General features: G+C 37.3%; 1 protein-coding gene across 7 annotated transcripts in view; it reads right to left on the bottom strand.

Annotated features, from left to right (window-relative positions):
• Positions 1 to 24975, bottom strand: part of CSGALNACT2 (chondroitin sulfate N-acetylgalactosaminyltransferase 2) — a 61210-nt gene that overhangs the window by 18038 nt on the left and 18197 nt on the right. For 2 of the 7 annotated variants that reach the window (XM_059882481.1, XM_005226253.5), the window contains exons 2-6: positions 11312 to 12241; positions 8982 to 9198; positions 7510 to 7611; positions 4136 to 4314; positions 2421 to 2515 (exon numbers count right to left, since the gene is read on the bottom strand). In XM_059882481.1, the coding sequence (XP_059738464.1) occupies positions 2421 to 2515; positions 4136 to 4314; positions 7510 to 7611; positions 8982 to 9198; positions 11312 to 12071 (1353 nt within the window). In that variant the 5' untranslated portion in view covers positions 12072 to 12241. The other 5 variants (XM_059882480.1, NM_001205653.1, XM_024986624.2 and 2 more) reach the window with 5 other exon arrangements.

Raw genomic sequence — 24975 nt, 5'->3', positions numbered from 1 at the left:
AATCTCATGTATCAATTTTTCTGTTTATTAAAATTTGGTCTTCTTTCACAGTGTTAGTTTCCCTCAACTGTTTGGCTAGCTGTGGTTAGCTGCTTATCATTTTTGTTTCAAAAATCATTGTTCAAAAACCATGGTTGTTAGCTATCATTACAAAGGTCTATCTCCAATAACAGTGAAGAAGGGGCTAAACGTGGTCTTGGACAGAATGTGCCAGTAGCAGTTCACCTTTGGAGTCTGCGGCTCCCCATCCACCCTATAATCAGTAATCCTAGGGCTCTATCCTGCCTCTCTAGCTCCAGGGACCAAACATACTGCCTCAGCCTGAGATGCCTGTGATGCCTGCTGCTCAGCACACCTCCCAGAGAAGCACACAGACTCCACCACTCCTGTCTTCTATGAGCTCGGAGGATGCAAGGCAGCCTCATTGTCACTGTTGTCCTAAATATGTTCCAGACTGCCCTCTCCTCCGGTAACCAATCCTATGACAACTACTGTCATCTTATAGAAATTTCTCAAAATTTAGATCTCCCAATGGCACTTCTCTCATTCTCCAATACTAATATGGCTTTTCATTTTTAATAATTTACTTCTACAAAGGATTTAGAATGTCAGATAAGGCAGATGTGGTGCCCAGTTTGTCATTTTGACCCCATTTGTATCCATATTACTAATACTGGCCTACAGATAAAGTAGACATCTGTGTATATGTATGCTATGTATACATGTTTTACCAGGGCTTGGCATGAAGATGGGCTTTCCTGGTGGCTCAGACAGTAAAGAATCTGCCTGCAATGCAGGAGACCTGGATTTGATCCCCAGGTCAGGAAGATCCCCTGGAGGAGGAAATGGCAACCTGCTCCAGTAATTTTGCCTGGAGAATCCCCATGGACAGAGGAACCTGGTAGGCAGATGATATGGTACTAATATTATCTGTTCTTTGAAAGTTTTGAAAAACTCAACACTAAAATATATATATATATATATATATATATATAAAAATGAAGGTTAACTATTTGATAACTGTTCTTATATTTTTAGTTGCTCTTAATCTCTTAAGAGCTTCCACCTCTTTTATTTATAGAATACTAAGATGAGCTTTTATAAAATACTAACATGAATTTAGTTCATGTTAGTATTTTATAAACTTTCAAATTTTTCCTTTTAGTTTTTTGGTTGTGCTGCATCTTCATTGCTGTGTGTGGCCTTTCTCTACTGCGGTCAGTGAGGGCTACTGTCCGTTGCACTGCACTGGCTTCTCTTGCTGACGAGCACCGACTCCAGCAGCCGCAGTACACAGGCTCCATAACTGTGGTGTGTGCCTTAGCTGCTCTGAGGCATGAAGAATCTTCCCGGACCAGGGATCGAACCGTGTTCTCTGACTCTGCAGGCAGATTCTCATCCACCGTACCACCAGGGAATTCCTATTTAGAATTTTTAAAAACTTACTATATGAGGTTGATTTCTTGTAACGTTTTCTTATTCTAATTTCCTATGTTGTGTTTTCTTTTATACCCTGAATTCACCTAACTTTATGATTATTTTTTTCCTGCACAAAAAGAATAAGCTCCTATGTGTGGCAACCTATTATTTTTGGTTCATTAATTTCTGCTTTTATCTTTACTTCTTTTCTGGAGTTAGTTTTCATTTTTTAAACATGTTAAATTATCTTCTTAGTTTATTTGTTTCCTTTTTGTTCTTAATGTTATAAATAACAATAAAAAATTAGGCTAAACGCAATGTACTATGGACCGGATCCTGGAACAGAAAGAGGACTGTAGTAGAAAACCTGGTGAAATCCTAACAAAATCTACAGTGGAATTAGAAGTAACTTACCAATGTTAATTTCTTAATTTTGACAAATGAACCATGGTTATGCAAAATGCTAACATGAGGGGAAACTGGGTGAAGTACAAGAACTCTCTGTACTGTTTTTCCAACTTTTCTGTAAATCTGAATTATTCCATAGAAGTTTAACCTTTTTTTTTCAACACTTGTGTAACTTTGTCAATAACTGTTAAATTCTGATATATGGAATTCCTATTCTAAAACTTTCTAAGTAATTTCTCATAGTATACTATTCCTTCTTATTTAGTAGTTTTAATTTCCAGTAAGGTTTTAAAATTAAATTTTTAGTATCACTAAAAGTAATTTGGTAGAAATGACCAGAAAATTTTCACAATCTAGAATATGAATTTTTCTCTCTAGCCTAAACTTTTCTCTCCCATCCCCAACATCTCTGCCAGAATGACACAACTCTGAAATAATAAATACGAAAGCATGTTATGGAGGAGGGTACACTATGAAAATGTATTTATAGTAACTATAGTTTTCAACTGAAACTTTTTCTACTAGTGAAACAAACATTAAGGAACCATCAAAGATCTTTGAGGCTTTTTCATAACTGACAGTAAGAGTCTTACCAGCTGCTGTTCCACAGGTGGGGGCACATCCAGGTTGGCATAAACGATGGCAGGGTTGTAAAGACTGAACACCACAGGGTAAAACACCTTCTTACCTATAAATGAAAATATACATTTACACCACAAAAAGAATAAAATAAAGCACTGATCTTTACTGCAATATCTACTGCAATTTTGTTAAAGTTTTTATTACATATGATGATTTTATTTTATTAATATTGCATTCTATCAACATTCAGGTTACTAAAACCTTGTGTTGATGATCATGATAATGATTTTACAATGTATCAGTAGTTCAGGCTATGAAACTATAACCCTGCAAAAGAACAGAGAAAAAAAGACTAAAAGATGCTTTATTCCCTTTTGATATATTTATTCCTTTTCACTCTGAGGAGATGCTCAAAAGTATTCTCTTACTGTTCATGAGGTGAGTCATTTATTAATCATTATTTCATTGAATTAGCAGTAACAGATATAGGTTAACCAATCACCAAGAAACTCCGAAACATCTATTAAATCCATCCTTCAAAATGAATTGTGAAACAGTGAATCCAGAGGATATTGTACAATGGATATACAGAGAATAAGTAAACTATAGAACTGCAGACAGATCTGAACAAGATTTGGAAAACCTGGGAAGACTAGTTTTAAGTACCCGATGGCCCCTCAAAAGGCCTTGTTATTAGCTTTCAAATAGTTAGCACTGAAGAGACCACTAAGGCTAACTAGCTAGCCCACCTCCCTCCCCTCAACAGAGAACACCTTGCTGAGATTGGCTTCAATCAGACATGGTAATATAAAGTGCTCAGAAACTGCAAAGGACCCTGTAAATAATGTGACAGTCTTTTTAATACAAGATCCCCAGCAGACTTCATTCATCTTGATTAAAACCCACGTAGGGAAGGGGAGCTCAATTTCCCCAAGACAAATTGTTCTTTTACATTAAAGAAACAATTTAAAATGAATATAAAATACTTCAGATAAAATATTTATTTTACATTAAGAAAATACATCTTCAACTACCGCATTCTGGCCTTCATGCTATCTGCTACAAAAAAAGTAAATCTAACCCTCATTTATCCCCCTGAGTCTCGAAGAGTTCCTGACAACCATCCCTAACCAAAATGATTCACAAGAAGATAACCTGCATGATCTGAGTAGTTCTATAAAAAACATACACTATGAAAAATTTTAATATAGAAAAACCTCCTTATCACATTACAGTAATATCTGATATATAAAAGTCATTTGCTCTTATCATTTTTGAAATATGTACAAATAAAACAAAGTATAGTAGTCATCCCCAAATGCACAGTAGTTGCCCAAGCACCATCTATCTGTACCTAGACCTCTCCGTGACTGCACGCCTACACGCATGTTGGCACCACCTGCCTGAGGAAGAGTGCTTCTGACTCACACACATCACACTGCTTGGCTTTTTCTGATGAGTTCTACTTCCTCCTTAATCAATTTCAAGATTTTTTATTTCTTTGCATTTGTTTATTTGGATTCAAATGTATACACTGGAATCTGGCCATAAAATAATAAGTGTATGAACTTCAGAGGGGCAAATTTTTACTTTCCTACTTAATATTCCAATTAAATCATGCCAAATATAACTTTAAAAAACTTAACTTGATTCAAAATATGGAATGTGCTGACACTTGAATGTTCTAAAATTTTACACTCAATTCACCTGCCAACATTTTACGCACCTGGCTCAGCATTTAATCGGCAGCTGTTAAGGAATTCGGCTGAGAAATATATATCGACATCACAGAAAAACATCAAGACTTCTCCCTTGTCCCAGGCTCGGGCACCCACATTTAGTCCTCGTCCACGATTAAATTCTTCATTCAGTGAGACCAAGGTGTAATTGTGAAAATTAGACTCACTATGAGGAAAACACATACAACAAATGGTAAGTCCCACTTGAAGCTGCCTCTGTTAACACAAGTTACAAAAAATACTTTACACTTCAGGTATTTATTATGTTGGGTCTATACTGATATAGGGAAATCATCAGCTTTAAATGTCTCTATCATCAGGGATACAACTAAATGCCCACATCTGAGGCAACATGCTAGTGACGTGAGGTTAGTATGTGTTGAGAGGCCACTACCTTTCATGATCTTAAAAACCTATTGGGGAGGTTAAGAAATATACACAGGGGAAAACAATCATAGTGTCTGGTGATAAATAATGCAATCCACATGAATGATACATACAAAGAATATTCTTTTCTCGAGTTTCTTAGATCTTTGCTCTAATGTGCCCTCATGAGAGGGATCCCCTTCACACCACATGTGAAGTAGTCCTGACCTCCCTTTGCTTCAATCTTCATCCCTCTGTCCAGCGTTGTTTCCCTCAGTATCACTGGACATGTCTGTTCCAGTGTCTCCCACTAGACTGTAAGCTCCATGAGAGCAGGGATTTTGTTTTGTTCATTACTATGGACACAGTGCTCCTCACAGGGTATGAGTTCAGTAAGTATTTTCTGATTGAATGAATGAAGTGCAGTTCAAGAAAAAAAGACTGCTTGTGTCTGTAGTAGTTAGAAAAGATGTTAGAAGCAGAATTTAAGTTATGCCTTGGTTAAAATACTGAATTCAGTGGGGAATGTAAAGGTCATTCCAATTAATTATTCTCAAAGGCAAGGAGGTAAGAAAGTACAAAGCTTTTTAAAGAACAGTAATCAGACAAATCAGACTGGAACACAGGGATAAAAATGGCAACAATGAGAGAAGACCAGAAAAGGGTCAGATTGAGGAGGAGAGGTTAAAGAATTTGGTTAGTGCTCTGACGTCAAGGAGGAGTCAGGGTTTTTCCACAAGGGCAGTGGTTTCCACAGCCAAGGGACTGCACCCACTGCATCAGATCTGCCTGGGAACGTGTTAGAAACACAAATTCTCAGGCCCCACCCCAGACCCCTGAATCGGATATCAGGGGAGGAGCCAAGCACCTGTGACTCTCTCGCGACAAGTCACTCTCAACAAGTGACTGATGTTGGAGAACTACTGCACTAGGGGATAGCTGGATCAAAAAAGAACATTTTAAAAAGATTACTCTTACAACACGATAGAATGGGGACTGGAGAGATGGATGCCAAGGCTTAAACAAGGCATGGAGTGGACTCTGAGTGCCCCTGCCCTTCCACCCGACATGCTGCAAATCTCTCTCTTCTTTTGAGGAAACTGTCAATCACCATCTCTCACTTCCAGATCAAGTGGAGGAACTAATCATAGAATATACCAACCACAGTGACTTCCTAGGGGCAGGGAGCCAGACTCAAGCTCGGCTAATCAAAATATCCCCACCCCACCTGGCCATAGTAACTGGCTCAAGACTGGGCAAAAGTCCTTCCCTGGGATTTTCTCAACTGGACCTGGGAGAAAGCTCTTTCCTCTCTGACAGCAAAGCTGAGAAGATGTGAGCCCAGAGCCGCCAACAGCCATATACCTCACATGTGGAAGGAGCCAATCTGCAACAGGAGAATGAAGTCAACATGCAGAGAAAAACAGACAAGAAGACAAGAGAATTCTGATGGTATTCAAATCTCTGACCCCAGTCACTGAGACACCAAAGCTGTTTTGGTATTCTTCATTAAATTTGGTTTTAATAATCCCTTTAATCTGGGGAGTTATCCAAGATTCTTCAATAACGCTCTCATTTTCCTCAAGTAAATTCAAAATAAGTTAATAAGTTTCCATCATTTGCCACAGAGGAGTCTTGATTAATGCAACTTCTGTGATACTAACATCAGTCACTGGCACTTAGTAGGTGATCTGCAAATGGTAAGGAAGGAAAGGAACCTGGGTTAAGGTGGTGGCAGCAGCAAGGAAAGGGCAGAGCAGAGGTCCTGGGCAGTGCGCAGAAACTGACTAATTACAGGGAAAGAATGAGTGAAAGATGCTGCTCTCAGACATCAAGCCCGGGGATTATGAGAATGAGCTTAGTGTGAACTGAAAGAGGGCCATCAGGAGGAGGAGCTAGCGAAGGGGAAGGAGAAGACAGTGTTTTTCATACCCCAATGCTGTGAGTCCCTTTGGGACCGGGAGCGCACTCCCTCCTCTGTGCCCAGTCCTATCCCAACCACCCCAGTCAGACTCCCAAGCAGTGTACCTGGAACATAGTCGGTGGGACTCAATGAATGTTAGTTGAACGACTCGAGAAGAAAGGCCGGCCAAAGCTGGACTCTTAGGGAGTGGCCACAACTAGCAGAAAGGTAAAGAAGCAAGTAAAGGATACAGAGTTGATGTGGTCAGAAAAGACAATCAACCTAGTATATTACATTATAACAAATCTACATTTACAAAATATATACATTTTACAAACATCAGAGGAGAGTTTCAAGAAGAAAATACTGGTTAGGTATCAAGTGTAAGAAAGCAGTCAAAGAGGATGACAGAGAAAAGGCTGAAATTGGCAGTTAGGTCCTAACTCTGGGCCCATAACTTAGAGATGAAAAGGAAGAGAAGCTACAGAATTAATAATGGAGTATTAAGGAATGACTAATTCATTCGTTCAAACCTCTGAGCACCTACTATGTGCCAGGTACTACATGAGTTGCTTGGTTAGAGAACTACTGTTCTGTGAGGTTTAGTTGTGAAAGGACAGAAACCTAATGGTAGTTACTGGGTACTGCACAGTTGGGTGGGGGTCTCTGAAGGATAGGGGAGACCTAAGCATCATTTGCAGGGAGAGAAAGAACTTAGGAAAATGGAAGGAAAGAAAGGTGGCAAGTAAGAGACAAGCTTAGGAGATGATATAAAAGTGAAAGGATTAGACTTAGAAAAAAGTTAAGAGTTCAAAAGAAGGAAATGAAGAGTGAATGGAGGCAAATACAAAGGTGAGTGGGCCACAGAGTAACAGCACCCTAATCATGCCACGCTGAGGTTAAGGAAGACGAGTCATTAGAGTTGCATGAATAAACTCAGGGGTGAAACGAGGAACTTACTACCACCACCACTCACATCTCAGCCAACTTTCAACAGCAACTATTCAAAATTATTAATTCATTAAGTATCTGAAATTCTCATTCTTCTGCTATTATACATACAAGACTTCAATGTGGACATGGCTCACCAACCTTGCGACAGATTCTAGGATAGACTTGACTTTAGAAAGTCCTTCTTTACCAAAATACACCACTGTGAGATGAATTCTCTTGTCCTGATGAATACATACATCCCTGACAGGGTTGAAAAATAAAGTTCATTCAGGAAAATATAGAAGGCACTGCTCATTCAGAAGGCAATCATACGAAGCTTTACAAGAAAACAAAGCATTACTCATTTAGAATGAAATCACATGAAACTAAGGAAATATAAAACTGGCAATACTGCTGAATTATTAAAGGCATCACAGCAAATGTGTAACAGCATATATGTCAAAATGAATGCAACACCTGGAGAGCCAATGTAAGCAGCCCAAGAAGCTGCCATATTTTGAAACATTTTGGGAACTTTTGCTTTGGTATTGCCTTCAGAAGCAAACTATAAGCTATTCAAAGAATAAAGTTCAATCAGTTCAAAATCAAATAAATAACTCAAGTTTTAGTTCAAAACTTATTTTGTCCTCAGACTACCTAATTAGAGAAATTATATCTATCATCAAGGAATAAATATAGGTCATGATTGAGATTATTAACTGTGGAGAAAAATGTAGCATCTGAAGGTAATTCCCAAAGGCAATTAAAAATGCTTTAGGAAATCAGTTCTCAAGCAGGCAATTTCAAAAAGGCAACTCATTTGGAAGCATGATTTCTAGATGTTCTGTAACAGAATTGTGTTAACTAGTTTTTATATGCAACAACTCCAATAAGAACAAAAACTGGGATTACAAAGAATTAAGACTACCATATTAAAGTATTAAAAACATGACAATTATTTAATTAAAAAAACCAAAAGTTTTCTCAAATCAAAAGTCTAATATGTAGTTGTTAATTTTTAACACTTCAGCGTGTAAAAATATCCAAATTTAATAATTAAAAAATGTTTTTAAAACCGTTAACAATCTTTGCTTCCCAAGATAGAATAACATTCTCCCATTTTTACTTGAATATTTGTCTTTTCTTCCAATTTTGAAATTCAAATTGTTCTCAGAGGAGTTTTCTGGGGAGATAGTAATGTTCCATATCTTAATTGGAAAGGCAGTTACAAGAATGTATAAATTTGTCAGAAGTCATGAAACCTGTATGCTTGGAATAGGTCAATTTTATTGTATGTAAGTTACGCCTCAATAAAGTTATTTTTGAAAATTCAACTTGTCCTAAAATGAATTCAAACACAATTATAAAGGTAATCAAATTTAGTTCCTAATAGTTGTCACCCTCAATTTACTTCACAGTTCAAATTGTCAACAGCATAATACATGTGTCAATAACACAATACATGCCTTAAGAATAAAAGAAATATTAAAAACATAAAAGTTTCCCAAAGCCTATAAAATTATTCTGCAATTCTAAGTAACCCTACTCAGTGAAGGTAAACTAAATAAAATGGCAAGAAATGTTTTTTTTTTTAGGAGCACTTAGCCAAATCACTAAGCTCTGGGAATTACCTGAAGTTCTGCATAAACTGTGCAAATGCCTCAGTTCTTCCAGCAAGTGGCACGATGATATTAATAACTGATCTAGTAATGTCAATCATCTCACTCTTCACTTTCATGAGAGGTCCAAAAGGGCGGAAGAGAGTCACGTGTCTGTATTCCATAAGGTCTGCTTTCTTAAAAAAGAGTTCATACTGGGTGCCCTTATCTTTCTCAGTGCGATAATAACCTAAAGGAAAGAATTAGGAACAAAGATATCTCCATATTAAAGTTCACAAATTCAGTACAACTACTGACTTTACTCAATGATCAAAAGTATGAAATCCGACTCATACAGCTTTTATACATTTGTGAAAATTTTATCCCCATGATACAGTCAGTAAAAACTACTACTTTAAAAGAAGGTTAAAAAAATATTCTGCTCTATTATTCAATCCATAAAATTTATTCCAAATGGTGATGATTCCTTTTTACATGACTTTTTAAAAAATAGCAGAATCTATCAACACAGAAACCAAATGATGAAAATAAAGAAATTACTTCTAGCAATATTAAGTTCTAGACCTGAAAGTCAAACTTCTGTTGCTTGGTTCAGCTTAACAAAAAATGAATTGAGTTTATCTGTGTCAGGTACTAATGGTATAAAGAGGGCTTCATGGTCCCAGTTCCGTCTAGCAATGGAGAAAGAAAAAGGAAATAATAATATAGTGATATACACATGCAAACACACAGACTCTAGATAGAACGAAGTCAGACAAAGAAAAATTAGTATAAATTTAAACATGGTGATTTGAGATGCCTTTGGGAGAAAAGCCTGGAAGTCTATTAGGCAATCTGATTTGTAACTGTGACACTCAGGAGAGAGATTAGACCTACAGATGTGTCAGTCAGCCAATATCTGGAAATAAAATGGTGAACAAGAGATTGGTCCCACTCCTCCTGAGGCTTATAGTCTAACAGAACTACAAATCAGGAAATGGGCAATGTGGTATATGAGGACAGTGCTCTGAGAGGGGGCACAGGGTAAAGATTACGAGAACATATAGGAACACTGCTATCTTAAACTTGTAGGTTGGTGATGACCTCCCCAGAAGAAGTGACATCTAAGCTGATGTCTGGAACAGGAACAGGAGCTACTAAATCATTGTCTGTAATTATTTTTCTGATGAGGGAAGTGGCACAATGGAGGAAAAGCAAGGGACAAAATATGTTTCACAACAGAGAAAAATCCTGTAAGTGACAGAATCCCAGGAGAATTATATTAAAAAAAAAAAAAAAAAGGCAGGAGCTACGGAATATAAAACTGGCATAGGTTCCTTTCTTTTTAAGAAGACACGAAGACATTTTACATATCTTAGCTACTTCCTCTGCAGCTTTCAATTCTGCCATAAGCTATAAACATATTGAGTGAAAAGATAAAAAGCTGAGCCTGCAGAAAAACTACAGGAGTTTTGAAAGAAACAACCCATCAAAAACTGCAGGAAGTGACGGGGTAAAAAGAGATGGCTATAAGGAGAAGATAGCTGAAATGCCACAGAAAAGCACAAGGCCCTTGCTGATGGCCTCCAAAGGCTGAAGGTATTACATTATAGCAAGTGATACCCATGAAGACTGGGGTAAAAAAACCAAACAAACCAAAAAACTACATGTGGCATACAGAATCAAGCAAAGAGAACTTTTAAGAAATATTTGTATTCAAAACGGCTTTAAGCCTACAATTAAATATCTAGCATGCGGTATAAGATGGAGATGAGTTGGGGCCTATAATTATTTCTGATATAATCTATAATTATATCAATAAACAAATTTCTTAAATGTATACGAGTGCTCCTCAACTTTTGAGCTATGTCCCATCTTGACATTTAAAAATGCTATGCCCTTTCTGCAGTCTGTATTAAGAAAATGGGTTTATTTCTTTACTTTTCCAAATGCCAAATATGCTTTTCAAAATTATGTATGCCTCCTTGATGTTCTGACATGTGTTTCTCCTCCACTCAAAATACAGAATAACCACTAATCTTAATTAGGTTCTTCTTTCCTTTAGCAAATGGTTTTCAAATTTTGAGCCTTAGTTCATACATTTTAAAAAATATAAAAAAGGAACATCAAAACCAGTTCAGAGATGAATGCAAATACATATACATGCAAATATACACACAACCCTAAGAGCCGTTCAACTTGGGGAGTATTCTGCTATACAAGCTTAGATTTCTTCTATTTCCCTGGTTCTTATTTTCTATTTTATTTTGATCACATTGTAACTTTTTCTGACATATTATCAGCATACAATAACAGAATTTTGTCATACTAATGTTAACGGATCAACACATTTTTCACATTACCTTCTACGAAGTCATTTTCATTAAATATCAGTTTCTCTCCAAGGGGACCATCCTCATCTTCCTGTTCATCATCTTCATCAGGATTATTAATGACCTCCAAGCCAGCTTCAATAACTTCTACCAATTCATCTCGCTTATCTTTTCTAACTGGCTTTTCCTCAGGATGGCGAGTGAGACCCATTTCCAACTGGAATACCTTCATTAAGGTAAAACTTTCAAAGGGAATGACTCCATACTCACTAGGTAGTTTGGCTCCTATGCTAACTTCAGCTTTGTCAATCTGTGAATGAAGAAACTCTAAAAGATCACTAGGTGCTTGTTCTTTGTTGCCTTGATAGCTTATGCCATTAGCCCCTACATTCTTTCTCTCTTGTAAAGATCTCATCTTCTCACTCATTTCTTGTAGTTCTTGTTTCAGTTGGGCAATTTGGCGTTTCAGACTGGTTGCTCTGGTTTGATAATGTTCTTCTTGCTCCTGTAGGAGGGCTTGATAATACTCTTTACCGTAATTTTCCCCAATGATACCAGGAAGAGATGCATTTCCATCAGTCTGGGGGGCACATTCCAGAAGGTATAAAAATAATATCAAACTGCAGAGTAAAGCAAGACCCAGCAGTAGCCAGTGGGTCCGGGTCTGAAGAATCAACCCTCTTCTAGGCATTCTTGTTAATCTGGACTTGCCTAATGAGATGAGCTCTTTGCTTGTTAATACCTTTTGCAAAAGGTTATAAAAAAGTAAAAACAAAATCAAGATTTCCATAAAAAGTATCAAAATGAATTTGGCTGTAGCTTAAAAAATTGCTTCCTTCAGCAGTGAAGACTACTTGCAGACATGAGAAATAATGCATTTTCCCAATACTGTTACCATGATATCCAGAATAAAAAAACCTGATCTACACAGTCAGATAAAATCCATGGGTGTTGATTTTTCTGAAAGAAACACATCAGAATCAATCAGAATTTTGTTTCCTTAAGTATATCAAACTGTTGACAGCTTTAGTAAGCTTAGCTATGTGATATCATAGCTAAGCACCATGAGAGCCACTAATATACTATATAATATTCAGTTAATGCTGGGGGAAAGTATTAAGAAAAACACCTTCTGAAACACTAAAATATATGTAATACTTTCAACCAGAATATCTACACGTCCATAACTTGAATGAATCAAGGAAACGTTAAAATTATGTTTAGCATAGTTTGTGTTACATAGATTATATCGGTCCCTAACTATTTGTAAATTACCTCATGTATAACTCTATACTAAAATAATATTTCAATTAACTCACCATTTCCCAACTATAACATATCACCATTTGGGAGTTGAGCTTCTATAAACTGTTTTTGTTATACTGATAATGGCTTTCTAGAGAGATATATTTTCTTACTGTTTATTCAATTCAAGCATTCTACTTTATTAATTTCTATACCTCAACTTAGTGAATCTAAGAGACTTAAAATTAAGGGCGGGGGGAGAAGCAATTTCAGAAGGCCACAGACATCTGGAAAACACATTAAGAAACATTTTTATATCCAAAGTCTTTCTTCCAGTGGATTATTTGAGCATTAGATCACATAATTCTTTCCACTGTATTACACAGCAACAGATTTCCTACAAGTCTGGAAAAGTTTGGAGTCTATATAAAAAAAAACATGAACATGTTTATCTGCAGGAAAAAAATTAAAGAATCCATTATGTGGGTGGGTGGGTTAGTCGCTCAGTTATGTCTGACTCTGTGATCCCATGGACTGTAGCCCACCAGGTTCTTCTGTCCATGGAATTCTCCAGGCAAGAATACTGGAGTGGGTTGCCATTCCCTTCTCCAAAGAATCCCTTATAAATTTACAAAATTATATGCTATCGTTCATACTACAACCAGTTATATGAGCTCTTCCATGTTTCTTTTTAAACTTTAAGGATACTTAATTCTAGAAATAGAGACGATTAAACCTAGGAGACAGGAAGCAGGGAAGGCCTCTACTGCAGAGAGAACTACTCTACTAAAGTGTCTGTCAAGAAGAATGCGTGATACTACAGCTAGCTTTTAACAGAATTGGTTTCTGCCACTGCAGCAGAACCTGTGGAAAAGAGTCACTGGGGAGCATTGATCCGCATCAGTTTCTTACTGATCTGCAAAGTCTGGATGCCTTCTGTGTAAAACGTGTGATTTCCCCACGCCGTGGCACATCTCTGTACAAAATCTGGGATAGATTCAAACTTCTTTGGGCTACTGGATCACAAACAATGGACTTTACAATCCTTAGCCATTTATTACTTTAGTTAACCAAAAGATAACCATGTATCCTTAAAAATTTAATTCACAAGTAAATTTTACTATGATGGCATCTTTTTTTTACTGATTTTAAATCTTATTTTAAGTGATATAGAAAAATAAGGAAAAAAATCAGTATTAAGAAAACTAAGTAAAAAATAAGGATGCAAAGCTAATAATAGTTCCAAGACTTTTAACATGTCTCAAAACTAATTCTCTGCATAAGAAACCACTTAAATTTCATTGTTTAAAACTTAAAAGACATTGCTCTAAATTATTTATAAGTTATTACTAGCCTGTTTATCAAGGGAAAGAAAGACTAAAACTAAAAATGTGGAGATATAATCTTGAATAAACTATTAATAAAGTAACACATATTTAACTGTACTATATTCAAACTCGATAATATTTTGAATGAAATAATCTAGGTACTTCAACCTTTCATTAATATGATACCTCATAATTTCTTTCTTCATATAGACTGTATTTGAAACTGAGATATCATCCATTAATGGCTTCCTAGTGGCCTGCCAATGCATGAGACGGCAAAAGACACAGGTTTGACCTCTGGGTTGGGAAGATCCCCTGGAGTAGGAAATGGCAACCCACTCCAATATTCTTGTCTGGAAAATTCGATGGACAGAGGAGCCTAGTGGGGGACTACAATCCATGGGGTTACACAGAGTTGAATCCAAGTGAATGCACCCACACGCACCTAAGGTTTACTTTTCAATGAAACAGAACAGGAAATATTGGCATACATTATGTACAGTAGCAAACTTTGTATTGTAAACCCATACACATACACACATATGAGCTAGCCACACAAAATGTTTATGAGTTGTGATCCAAAAATCTTGAAAAAATACTGATTTATAAATTCTTATACATTTCTCATGCCATCCTTTCACAACAGTGCTGTTTTAATCTCCATTTTGTCTAGGAAAAACATAAATGAAAAGATTTAATTTAAATATGGTAATATAACTATTAAGTGATCGCATTAAAGCCAAGATCATCTTTCTCTTTCCTTTAAGCAAAATACGGGTCTGAGAGATCTTACATGCCTGTTTTACAGTTAAATATCTTACGCTGAATATTACCCACTGAAATGAAAGAGAAGTTGTTGTAATTACTTTAGAATATAAATGTTAGTTGCAGAGCTCCATAGTTGTTAACCATAAAAGACGCATTCTATTTTAAGCATTCCAATTAAAGTCTTATCTACCTAGTTCCTATAAGAAATTCTTTAACAACATCCTAAAAAACTGGATTACGACAGCTCTGAATATGTTAAGAATAGTATTAGAGAACACACCCATTTTCATGCTGTTACCCCCTGACTGCCGTCACTGTAGTAGTGTGTTTGTATGATAAACAAGATTCACTCATAACCCAAAGGTAATCCCAAGCAACCAAGCACCAACAGCAGATAGTTAAGTATTCTGAGGGTGGGTTATTGTGGAAATGAAAAATGGAACTGTCACAGATGTAAAACAAAATCAAAGAGCTCGGAGTAGAAAGAAATCCTTATTGTTGTTGCTGTTAAGTCACTAAGCCTGCCAGGCTCCCATATCCATGGGGTTTTCCAGGCAGAATACTAGACTTGGTTGCTATTTCCTACTCCAGGGATCTTCCCCACCTAAGAATCGAACCCATATCTCCTGAGTCTTCTGTGTTGGCAGGCTCATTCTTTACCACTGAGCCACCAGGAAATCCCCAAACAGAAAGTTTAGGAGCCATCAATTCTTACTCTTTAAAACAGACTAAGAGATTTCCTCTTATAGCCAAGATGAAGTAATATGGACCAGATTTACTCTCACGCTTGAAACAACTAAACACAAACAAAATCGATTAAAAAATAAACCCAATATACGAAACAATGATTTTCAAAATTCTGAACATTAGGTAATAAAGTACACTGATCTCTGGAAGAACAAGAAACAAGTGCCCGCACAGCTAACTGCCTTAGTTTCTACACCACAGCACAGGAAGTCCTCTCTTAAGCGGAGCCCAGCTAACTCCCTGAGTTGAGGAGGTGAAGCTGACACTCTGAGGAGACCAAGGCAACCAGGTTCAAAGGATACAGTACCAGAGGACAGAGCTGCACACGGAGAGAAGGCCAGGGATCTTCAGAGGACAGCCTTTGGGTGTGCAGCAGAGTACTGAGAGGGCAGGCACACAAAGAAACTAACTGCAGCTAAGGAAAGAAGCGCATAAAAATGAGAAGACACAGAGCTCAGCACTCAAACAGGACCAGGAACCGTGCATGTTCCCACCAGACAGACTGGAAAACTTCAAATTCACAGGGCACTGACTGGGTAGAGGACTCAAAAAGGTCTTGCCTCAGTAGTGGGAAATAATTAGCCCCAGACTAAACATGGACCCGATCCTGCCAACAAATCTTAAAAGCAAGACCTGAAAGGATCAAATTGTTTCCATTTAATTGCACAAGCCTCACAAATATTTATAGAAATATAAAAATATCTAGCATTCAGTAAAATGAAATTCAATTTTTTGACATCCAAACAAAAATGATCAGACATACAAAGAAAAACGCAATCCATAATTTTAAAAATTAATGATTGAAATTGACCTAGAAAGACACAGATGCTGGAATTCACAGAAATACATTAAAAAAGCTATTACAACTGTATTTAAAAGACACTCACATCCAAAAAACATAGGGAGAGACAAATGACATTAAAAAAAAAAAACACTCAAATTAAACTACGGAGATGAAAACGTCCATGTATGAGATTTAAGATACACTGAACAGGATTAGTAGTAGGCTAAATATTTCACAACAAACTAGTAATGAATTGAAGACATAACAAATTGTTCAAAACATTGAAGGAAAAAACAATGAAAAACATGAATAAAGCACCTGGTAAACATCTCTTTCTGCTTTACTGACTATGCCAAAGCCTTCGACTGTGTGGATCACAATAAACTGTGGAAAATTCTGAAAGAGATGGGAATACCAGACCACCTGACCCGCCTCTTGAGAAACCTATATGCAGGTCAGGAAGCAACTAGAACTGGACATGGAACAACAGACTGGTTCCAAATAGGAAAAGGAGTACACCAAGGCTGTATATTGTCACCCTGCTTATTTAACTTATATGCAGAGTACAACATGAGAAACGCTGGGCTGGAGGAAGCACAAGCTGGAATCAAGATTGCCGGGGAAATATCAATAACCTCAGATATGCAGATGACACCACCCTTACGGCAGAAAGTGAAGAAGAACTAAAGAGCCTCTTGATGAAAGTGAAAGAGGAGAGTGAAAAAGTTGGCTTAAAGTTCAACATTCAGAAAATTAAGATCATGGCATCTGGTCCCCTCACTTCATGGGAAATAGATGGGGAAACAGTGGAAACTGGCAGACTTTATTTTGGGGGACTCCAAAATCACTGCAGATGGTGACTGCAGCCATGAAATTAAAAGACGCTTACTCCTTGGAAGGAAAGTTATGACCAACCTAGACAGCATATTAAGAAGCAGAGACATTACTTTGCCAACAAAGGTCTGTCTAGTCAAGCTATGGTTTTTCCAGTGGTCATGTATGGATGTGAGAGTTGGACTGTGAAGAAAGCTGAGTGCCGAAGAATTGATGGTTTTGAACTGTGGTGTTGGAGAAGACTCTTGAGAGTCCCTTGGACTGCAAGGAGATCCAACCAGTCCATCCTAAAGGAAATCAGTCCTGAATATTCACTGGAAAGACTGATGCTGAAGCTGAAACTCCAATACTTTGGCCACCTGTTGTGAAGAACTGACTTATTTGAAAAGACCCTGATGCTGGGAAAGATTGAGGGCAGGAGGAGAAGGGGACAACAGAGGATGAGATGGTTGGATGGCATCACCGACTCGATGGACATGGGTTTGGGTAGACTCCGGGAGTTAGTGATGGATAGGGTGGCCTGGTGTGCTGCAGTTCATGTGGTCGCAGACAGTCGGACACGACTGAGTGACTGAACTGAACTGAAGCTTCAAGGAGCCAGTGTGACCACTTCAAGCAGCCTAATATATATATAATTAGCTGAATCGTAAAGAAGGCTGAGTGTTGAAGAATTGATGCTTTTAACTATGGTGCTGGAGAAGACTCTTTAGAGTCCCTTAGACAGCAAGAAGATGAAACCAATCAATCCTAAAGGAAATCAACCCTGAATATTCACTGGAAGGACTGATGCTGAAGCTGAAGCTCCAACAATCCGGCCACCTGATGTTAAGAGCAAAAGAAAGACTGGGAAAGACTGAGGGCAAGAGGAGAAGTGGGCAACAGAGAATGAGATGGTTGGTTGGCATCACTGACTCAATGGACATGAGTTTGAGAAAACTCTGGGAGATAGTGAGAGAGGGAAGCCTAGTGTGCTGCAGTTCACAGGGTTGCAAAGAGTCGGACACGACTTAGTGACTGAACAACAGAGTCTCCAAAGAAGGGGGAGGGGGCTAGGGGAAATATTTAAAGCAATAAGGCTGAAAATTTTCCAAATTTGATGAAAACTATCAACATATAGATGCAAGAAGCTCTGCTGCTGCTGCTAAGTCGCTTCAGTCGTGTCCGACTCTGTGAGACCCCACAGACAGCAGCCCACCAGGCTCCCCCGTCCCTGGGACTCTCCAGGCAAGAACACTGGAGTGGGTTGCCATTTCCTTCTCCAATGCATGAAAGTGAAAAGTCAAAGTGAAGTCGCTCAGTCGTGTCCGACTCTAGCGACCCAATGGACTGCAGCCTAGCAGGCTCCTCTGTCCATGGGATTTTCCAGGCAAAAGTACTGGAGTGGGGTGCCATTGCAAGCAGCTCAATGAATACCAAATACAAAAGCCACAAAGAAAACTAAAGTAAGGCTCATGATAATTGAACTGCTTAAATCCTACTGATAAACAGAAAACCCTAAAGTGAACCCTAGGAGAGACACATCATACACATACAAGAAACAAAGACAATGGGGCAATGTCTTTATGAAACTGAAAGGAAAAATAAAAAAGTGTCTTTCAAGAATAAAGGCAAAAAACTTTTTTTTAGACATTAGAAAGTTAAAAATAATTCATCATCAGACCTGCTCTAAAGTCCTTTAAGCAGAAAGAAAATGTTAGCAGTTGAATATATGGATCAACACAAAGCAATGAAGAAACAAGAAGTGTTAACTTCATGGATAATTACAAGATTTCTTCCTTTCTTCCTTTTTTTTCTTTTGGTTGCATCACACACCTTGTGGGATTATTAGTTCCATGACCAGGACTGAACCTGGGCCACAGCAGTGAAAGCACAGCATCCTAACCACTGAACTGCCAGGAACGCCTCAAGATTTCTTTTATTATTTAAATTGCTTTAAAATATAACTGAATGAAATGGGTAAATTCCTAGACAAACTACTGTAACTGACTCAGGAGAAACAGCAAATATAAATAGATCTGTAATAAGACTGAATTAGCAATGAAAAAAACCACCCACCAAGAGAAATTCAGAACCAGATAGTTTTACCAGTGAATTCAAGCATTAATAAGAATTAATATCAGTTCTTCACAAAATCCTTCAAAAAACAGAATACTTCTTAACTCACTCCATAAGGCCAGTATTACTCTTGATATCAAAACCAGACAAAGATATCAATGGAAAATAACATTCCTTATAAATACAGACACAAAAATCCTCAACAAAATATAAGCACACTAAATCTATCAACACACAACACCATGACCAACTGAAATTTATCCCAAAAATGCAAGCTGGATTTACCATCTGAAACTCAATTAATGCAATACACCACATCAATAGAATAAAGGACAAACCCTATAAGATTGTATCAACAGACAGAAAAACATTTCACAAAATCCAGCACCATTTCCTGATAAAATCACTCAACAAACTAGGAAAGTTATTGTATTTCTTCTAAACGTATTTTTTACCCCAGTGTTCAGGATGGAAAGAAAATTATCTAGTGAAGTTTTTACAGCGTATAACTACTCATAACATATCACTGCTTACTTTTAAGTCTACTGCTAAAAGCACATGTACAATGTTTGTGTCACAATTTGGTACAATTGATAAAACATGTAGGCTATAAAATGTTTTCCTATTAGCATGCCAAAAAAAAAACACAAAACACCAGCCCTGACATCAAACATATATTAAATCCACACAGGCCACACAGGGATGCTCCTGACTATAAACAGCTCTCCAAGATTATAGTAGATAACTGTTTCTCCTAGAGAACTGTTTCTCATAGAGTAACAGAAATATAAGCAAAATGAAGAAGCAGAGAAACCAATAGTCCAAGAGAATTCCCCTGATGGAACAAGCAATAAAACAGATCTCTTTGGTCTGACACCAAGTTCAAAAGGAGGTAATGAAGATACTGAAGTAAAGAATCAAGAAAGCGTAGCAACAGAAATGCAGATTACTGTAAAAAGGAATGAGAAACTATATGGAGGAGTCAAGAAAAATTAGAAAATTGATTTGCCAAGATAAAACCTGAGCTAAATGCAATGAATAGCAGAATGAATAATGCAGAAGAAAGAATAAGTAATTTGGAAGATAGAATAATGGAAATTACCCAATCAAAACAGCAGGTAGAAAGTAAAAAAAAAATAAAAAGAAAGCAATTATAAGAGATCTATGGAATAATATAGGCTTCCCTGATAGCTCAGTTGGTAAAGAATCCACCTGAAATGCAGGAGACCCTGGTTCAATTCCTGGGTCGTGAAGATCCACTGAAGAAGGGATAGAATACCCACTCCAGTAATCTTGGGCTTCCCTTGTGGCTCAGCTGGTAAAGAATCAGCCCGGAATGTGGGAGACCTGGGTTTGATCCCTGGGTTGGGAAGATCCCCTAGAGAAGGGAAAGACTACCCATGCCAGTATTCTGGCCTGGAGAATTCCATGGACTATATAGTCGATGGGGTCGCAAAGAGTCGGATATGACTGAGCAACTTTCACTTTCATGGAATAATATAAAGCATGGGATGCAGGAAAAGCAGTTCTCAGAGGGAAGTTCATAGTGATACAGACCTTCCTCAAAAAAAAAAAAAAAAAAAAAGGCAAGAAAAATCTCAAGTAAAATTAAACAACCTAACTTACCACTTCATCAATCCTGAATATTCTTTGGAAGGACTGATGCTGAAACTCCAATACTTTGGCCACCCAATGTAAAGAACTGACTCATTGGAAAAGACCCTGATGCTGGGAAAGATTGAACGCAGGAGGAAAAGGGGACTACAGAGGATGAGATGACTGGGGTATCACCGACTCAATGGACATGAGTTTGAGTAAACTCCGGGAGTTGGTGATGGACAGGGAGGCCTGGTGTTCTGCAGTCCGTGGGGTCGCAAAGAGTTGGACACGACTGAGCGACTGAACTGACTGAAAAGATTTAGAAAAAGAAGGACAAACAAAAACTAAAGTCAGCAGAAGGAAGGAAATAATAACTATCAGGCAGGAAACAAACAAAATAGAGATTAAAAAAAAATAGAAAAAAAAATCACTAAAACCAAGAGTTGGTTTGAAACAAAACTGACAAACCTCTGGCCAGGCTTACCAAGGAGGAGAGAGAGAATCCAAATAAGATAAAAAATGCAAAAGGAGAAACCTCAACCAATATCACAGAAATACATGAAAAAAATATATAAGAGAATACTATGAATAATTATATGTCAACAATGACAGTCTACAAGAAATGGACAACTTTCTAGAAGCAGCCCATCAAAACGAGACAGAGGAGCTAATTTGAACAAACCAATTACTAAAAGTGAAATACAATCTTTAAAAAATCAAAACAAACAAAAAACTGCCTACAAACAAAAGTCCAGGACCAGATGGCATCACAGGCAAGAAGAAAGAGCTAATTTGAACAGACCAATCACTAAGAGTGAAATATAATCTTTAAAAATCAAAAATCAAAACAAACAAAAAACTCCCTACAAACAAAAGTCCAGGACCAGATGGCATCACAGGCAAATTCTACCAAATATACAAAGAATTTATACCGATCCTTCTCAAAAGCTTCCAAAAGACTGAAGAGGAGGGAATATCCCGAAGACATTTTATGAAGCCACCATCAACCTTGATACCAAACCAAAGATAACCACCAAAAAAGAAAATCACAGGTCAATATCTTTGATGATTATAGATGCAAAAATTCTCAACAAAATATTAGCATACCAATCAACAACATATAAAAAGATCATACACCATGACCACGTGGGATTCAATCCAAGTTCACAAGGATGACTCAATGTATGTAAATCAATGTAATATATCACATTAAAAAAGAAAAGTCAAAAACCACATGATCATCTTAACAGATGCAGAAAACACATCTGACTAAATTCAACATTCATCCATGATAAAAACTCTTACCAGAGGGTACAAAGGGAATATATCTCTAAATAATAAAAGCCATTTATGACAAACCCACTGCCAAAATAATACTCAATGGTGAAAAGCTGAAAACTTGTCTGCTAAAATCTGGAACAAGACAAGGATGCCCACGCTAACCACTTCTATTCAATACAGTGTTAAAAGTCCCAGCCACAGCAATCAAACAAAAAAAAAGAAATAAAAGATACCCAAATTGGAAGGAGAAGAGGTAAAACTGTCACTATATGCAGATGACACGATATTATATAGAGAAAATCCTAATGACGCCACACAAAAACTACTAGATCTAGTAAATGAATTCAGCACATTGGACACAAAAACTACTAGATCTAGTAAATGAATTCAGCACATTGGCAGGATACAAGATTAACATTCAAAAATTGGTTGCATTTATTTACACTAACAATAAAAAATCAGAAAGAGAATGTAAAGAGAATGTAACATCTTTTAAAATCACACCAAAACAACAACCAAAAAAACCCAAACCTAGGAATAAACCTGACCAGGGAAGTGAAAGACTTATACGATGAGAACTATAAAACATTAATAAAGGAAAATTAAAGCATGATTCAAAGAAATGTTAAGAAATCCCACACTCCAAAAATGTATATGGAATCATAAAAGACACAGAATTGACAAAGCAATTCTGAGGGGGGAAAAACAAAGCAAGAGGCGTAACTCTCTCTCTCAGACTTCAGACAACACCAAAGCTACAGTAAAGAAAAGTGTGGTATTGGTACAAAAACAGGACATTTGGATCAGTGGAAAGTAATAGAGTCCAGAAATAAACCCACACACCTGAAGTCAATTAAACTTCAACAAACATAAAATGGGAAAAGGATAACCTCTTCAGCAAGTGATGCATGGAAAGGTGATCAGCTGCATGCAAATCAATGAAGTCAGAACATACCCTCACACCATGCACAAAACCAAGCTCAAAATGGCTCAAAGAGCTCTTTAGAAATAAGACACGACACCATAAAACTCCTAGAACAGAGCATGGGCAAAACATTCTCTTACATAAATTACACCAATGTTTTCTTAGGTCAGTTTCCCAAGGCAATAGAAATAAAAACAAAAATAAACAAATGGGACCTAATCAAACTTATAAGCTTTTACACAGTAAAGGCAACCATTTAAAAACAATGAAAAGACAAACTACAGAGAGAGAAAATATGTGCAAATGATGTCACTGACAAGGGCTTGACCTCCAAAATATACAAAGAGGCCATACAATTCAACAACAAAAAAAGCCAATTAAAAAACGGGCAGAAGACCTTAATAGATAGTTCTCCAAAGAAAATATACAGATGGCCAGTAGGCACATGAAAATATGCTCAATATCACTAATTATTAGAGAAATGCAAATCAAAGCTACAAGGTACCACCTCACACCAGTCAGAATAACCAAAATTAAGAAGTGTACCAACAGCAAATGCAGCAGAGGGCGTGGATAGAAGGGAACCCTTCTATACTGTTGATGGGTATATAAGTTGGCACAGCCACTATGGAAAACAGTGTGAGGTTTCTTAAAAAACTAACAACAGAATTACCACATGATCCAGAAATCCCACTCCTGAGCACATACTTGGTAAAACTATAATATCAAAAGATCCTATGTTCATAGCAGTACTGTTAACAATAGTCAATACATGGAAATAACCTAAATGTGCATCAACAGATGAATGTATAAAGAATATGTGGTACACATATACAGTGGAATACTACTCAGCCATAAAAAAGAATGAAAGTCATCTGCAGCAACATGGATGCAATTAGAGATTATCATGCTAAGTGAAGTGTCAGAAACAGACAAACACCATATCACTCATATGTGGAATCTAAAATATGGCACAAATGAGCCTATCAGCAAAAAAGAAACAGACTCACAGACACAGAAAACAGACTTGTGGTTGCCATGGGGTTGGGGGGAGGGAGAGGGAAAGACTGAGTTTTGGGTTAGTAGATGCACACTATTACATTTAGAATAGATAAACAACAAGGTCCTACTGTATGGCAAAGAAACTATATCCAATCTCCTGGGATAAACTATAAGGGAAAAGAATATTTAAAAAGAATGTCTATGTATGTATAACTGAATCATTTTGCTGTACAGCAGAAATTAGCACAGCACTGTAAATCAACTATACCTTAATTAAAAAAAAAAAGTTTAAGTCCTGTACTCTGAAAACTACAAAACACTGTTAAAAGAAACTAAAGATTTAAATAAATGGAAAGATAGCAATGATCACTGACTGGAAGACTTAATATTATTAAGATGGCAATACTCTCCAAATTGATTTACAGATTCAACACAATCTCCTTCAGATTCCCAGCTTTACAGAAATTGACAAGCTTATCCTAAAACTCACATGGAAATTCAAGGAACCCACAATAGCCAAAACAGTACTAAGAAAGAAGAACAAAATTGTAGAATTCAACTTTTCCATTTTAAAACTTACTTCAAAGCTATAGTAATCAAGAGAGCATGGAACTAGCATAAGACTAGACATATGGATCAATGGGGCAGAATTGAGGGTCTAGAAATAAACCTTCACATTAAGTCAACTGATTCTCAACAAAGGTGGCAAGGTAACTCAATGGAAAAAGAACAGTCTTTTTAATAAGTGGTGCTAGGCAATGGCACCCCACTCCAGTACTCTTGCCTGGAAAATCCCATGGTTGGAGGAGCCTGGTAGGTTACAGTCCATAGGGTCACTAAGAGTAGGACACGACTGAGCGACTTCACTTTCCCTTTTCACTTTCATGCATTGGAGAAGGAAATAGCAACCCACTCCAGTGTTCTTGCCTGGAGAATCCCAGGGACGGGGGAGCCTGGTGGGCTGCCGTCTATGGGGTCGCAGAAAGTCGGACACGACTGAAGCGACTTAGCAGCAGAATACCTAGATGCTCACAAGCAAAAGAACAAAACTGAATCTCTACCTTACCCTACAGTCAAAAATTAACCCAAAATGGATCAAAGATCTAAGTGTTTTAGAGTTAAAACT

The sequence above is a fragment of the Bos taurus genome, chromosome 28, assembly GCF_002263795.3.
Source record: "Bos taurus isolate L1 Dominette 01449 registration number 42190680 breed Hereford chromosome 28, ARS-UCD2.0, whole genome shotgun sequence".
In the NCBI taxonomy this organism is placed as follows: domain Eukaryota; kingdom Metazoa; phylum Chordata; class Mammalia; order Artiodactyla; family Bovidae; genus Bos; species Bos taurus.
The sequence above is the reverse complement of the archived record's forward strand: the minus strand, read 5'-3'. Positions and strand labels throughout refer to the sequence as shown.